This window comes from Pediculus humanus, genomic scaffold (assembly GCF_000006295.1).
Source record: "Pediculus humanus corporis 1103172107592 genomic scaffold, whole genome shotgun sequence".
Taxonomy (NCBI): domain Eukaryota; kingdom Metazoa; phylum Arthropoda; class Insecta; order Psocodea; family Pediculidae; genus Pediculus; species Pediculus humanus.
Genome location: NW_002987206.1, coordinates 33655 through 36551, shown reverse-complemented (window position 1 = coordinate 36551; position 2897 = coordinate 33655). Strand labels below are relative to the sequence as shown.

Genomic DNA, 2897 nt, shown 5'->3' with positions numbered 1-2897 from the left:
AAACCAAATCTGGAGAGTTTACTTTGATTAACTGAAAATAAAATAAAATTTTTTGTTCTATTACAAACATTTCCTATAAAATACTTATAACAATAATAATAATAATAATAAAAATAACCACCTTTGCCAAAGCTTTCATTAACGGCTCATTGTCTTGCATTCTGCCCGCAGTATCAACAAGTACAATGTCAATGTTAGAATCTCTAGCATATCCTATGGCTTCCATGGCGATACCAGCCGCATCTTTGCCTAAAAATTTTTAATGTATTTTAAAAAACAAAACAAATACAAAAAAATCAAAACTTTACAACTTCGTGTTATGATTAAAAATTTAATTTAAACACTAAAGCTCGATAATAAAAATAATTGTTAAAAAAAAAATATTAAAAACTTTGGTTTAACAATTTACTTTAATTGCATATTTAATATCACTTACCATATCCTTTTTCATACAGTTGCACCATTTGTAAATTATTATTTTTCTCCGGTGGATGCAATGCATTCAGATGTCTAGTATGAGTTCTTAGCTGTTCAACTGCTCCTGCTCTGAAGGTATCACAAGCAGCAATGAGAACTCTAAATTTATTTTCAATAAGCCAAAAGCAAATCTGAAAAATTTTTAATTATTATTTAAGTAAAAATAATATTATGCAACTAAATACTTTTAAATAAATTTAATTTTAAAAAAATTAACCTTAGCCAAATTTGTGGATTTTCCAACTCCATTTACTCCACAAAAAACCATTACATAAGGTCTTGATTGTTTTTTCGCTTCGAAAGCATCACGAAGAATATCGACACGACGACGTGGAGACAAGATTTGAACTAATGATTCATTTAATGTAGCTTCTACTGTGGTAGCAATACGATCAAATGTACCCAAGATCTAAACAAAAAAAAAATTCAGTTGAAGGCTAATGTCTTCTTTAACCTTTGAAACTGAGGTTTTTTTCAATAATAATTCTCATTTAACAAAAACATTTAATCAAAACTAACTTTTCCTTGTAATTTGACTGCAACACTGTCACACAATTTTCCAGCTATATCAGCTGCGACATTTTTGGCAATTAAATGATCTTTTAACTTATCCAAAACAGGAGACATGTCTTCTAATGTTAAAGCTTTACTTCCTACTAGACCCCTAAACATGGAAAACATTCCTTTTCCTTTCGGAACTGTCTGATTATTTGAATTCGAAATCATTTCTGTTTCATTTTCTTCTTCGTCACTGGCTGAATCGACTTCAATGTCTCTAATAGAGCCTACCATTTTACCTACCATCTGTAATAAATAACTTTTAGATATTTTCGTCCAAAACTTAAAGTGTCAGTTTAAATTTAAAAACAATTAAAGCATACTGCAGTATCAGGATTGAAATGAAGGTCTGTGGTTGGTTTGTCCTTTGTTCTGTCTAGCTCATCCAAATCCTTAACAGTTCCTCCTAAATCCCAGACTCTGGGTTTTTTACCTTCTTTAGATGGTTTAGGGCTTTTTGTTTTATCCTTTCCTTTTTTATTATTAAATTTCATTGCAAGTTTTGAAAGATTTTGCAATCTTATTTCTTCAGAGAGTTCTCCATTAGTCAAATGATCAGTTTTTGGTGTTTCGGTAACTTTTTCAGCATGCAGTTTAGAAGCTTCCTTTTTAACTATAGTAAAATTTTTAAAAAAAACAAGTAAAAATTAATATAATTTATTAATAATATTTTGATACTAATTTACCATAATATTAATTAAATCATCATAATATGAACAAATACAGTTTTTTTTATTAAAATAAAAATTATTATGTAAGACTTTTAAATCATAAAAATAAACTGACAAAAAAGAAAAATGTATGCTTACCTGGAACTTTTTCCTTAACTTCTCTTTTTTCAATCATAGAAGCAACTGTTTTTTTAGATTTTGCTGATTCTTCAAAACTTCTCATTTGCTTGGGAATTTTATTCTGAATTTTACTCCATTGCTCAGCGGAATGTAATGCTTTTTGATAGGAATCACTAAAATCAAAGTCCTAAAAAAAATTTAAACGTGATTTAATAATTTTCATTAATATCAAATAATGTTTTTAATAATAATTAAAATTTTTTTTTTAAACATACTTGGAAATATCTACTTAATTTTAAATCATCTTTATACTTGTCTCTAAAAAGAAGGTGAACATCATTTAAAAACTTATCAATGTAGGAGAGTTGTAATATTTTTTGATAAGCAACTACAAATACCAATTCAAATTCATTGTCAAGTTTATACTGAAGTCTCAATGCTTCATGCTCATAGCTATTGTTTCCAGATCTTTCCTAAAAACAAAAAAAAAAATTATTATTATTATAAATATTATATAACAACACATTTAAAATAATGTTATTTAATATATTATCAAAAAAAAATAATTAAAGTATGTTTTAACGAATTTTAGTAAAATGAAAATTTATAAACATTACATTACTTATTTTATTAATTTTAAGATAGGAAAAGACAAAATTAAAAATTAGTAATGATAATTACTAATAATTAGCAATTAAAACTAAGAGAAAACTCTAATTACGAATTCCATATTTTAACAGATATCACTTATCATTTAAAATAAAAAAATATTTACCTGTAAAATTACGGTACGAATTAAAGCATTTACAGAAGGAGTAAATATTTGGCTAGTACTTTGAAAACACCAAAGTACAATTCCACCTCTGCTAAAAATAGTGAACAAATCCAACATTGTAAAAAAATTTTAATACGATTAAAAATTTTCTATTATGAATAATAAAAAGTGACAACTCATAAGAATCGTGGCACTAATGATAATACTATTTTAAAGTGTAATCAGACTTTTTCAAACTCAAGTGCAAATTGTAATTTCTGAATACTTTCAATTTTACAGTTTGCCAACATGAGAAA

The 2897-nt window shown here is 26.2% G+C and overlaps 1 protein-coding gene across 1 annotated transcript in view; it reads right to left on the bottom strand.

Moving 5' to 3' along the window:
• The window catches only part of Phum_PHUM229330 (signal recognition particle receptor alpha subunit, putative), a gene marked incomplete at both ends in the record, with an annotated part of 3050 nt that extends 332 nt beyond the window's left edge, over positions 1–2718 (bottom strand). The window contains 9 exons of the mRNA XM_002425920.1: positions 1–31; positions 122–249; positions 437–608; positions 695–886; positions 997–1317; positions 1359–1648; positions 1845–2013; positions 2102–2299; positions 2602–2718. The exon at positions 1–31 is cut by the window's left edge and continues 5 nt beyond it. Of these exons, the coding sequence (XP_002425965.1) occupies positions 1–31; positions 122–249; positions 437–608; positions 695–886; positions 997–1317; positions 1359–1648; positions 1845–2013; positions 2102–2299; positions 2602–2718 (1618 nt within the window). The remainder of the gene's footprint in view (positions 32–121; positions 250–436; positions 609–694; positions 887–996; positions 1318–1358; positions 1649–1844; positions 2014–2101; positions 2300–2601) is intronic.
• Between the last annotated feature and the right edge of the window lie 179 nt (positions 2719–2897).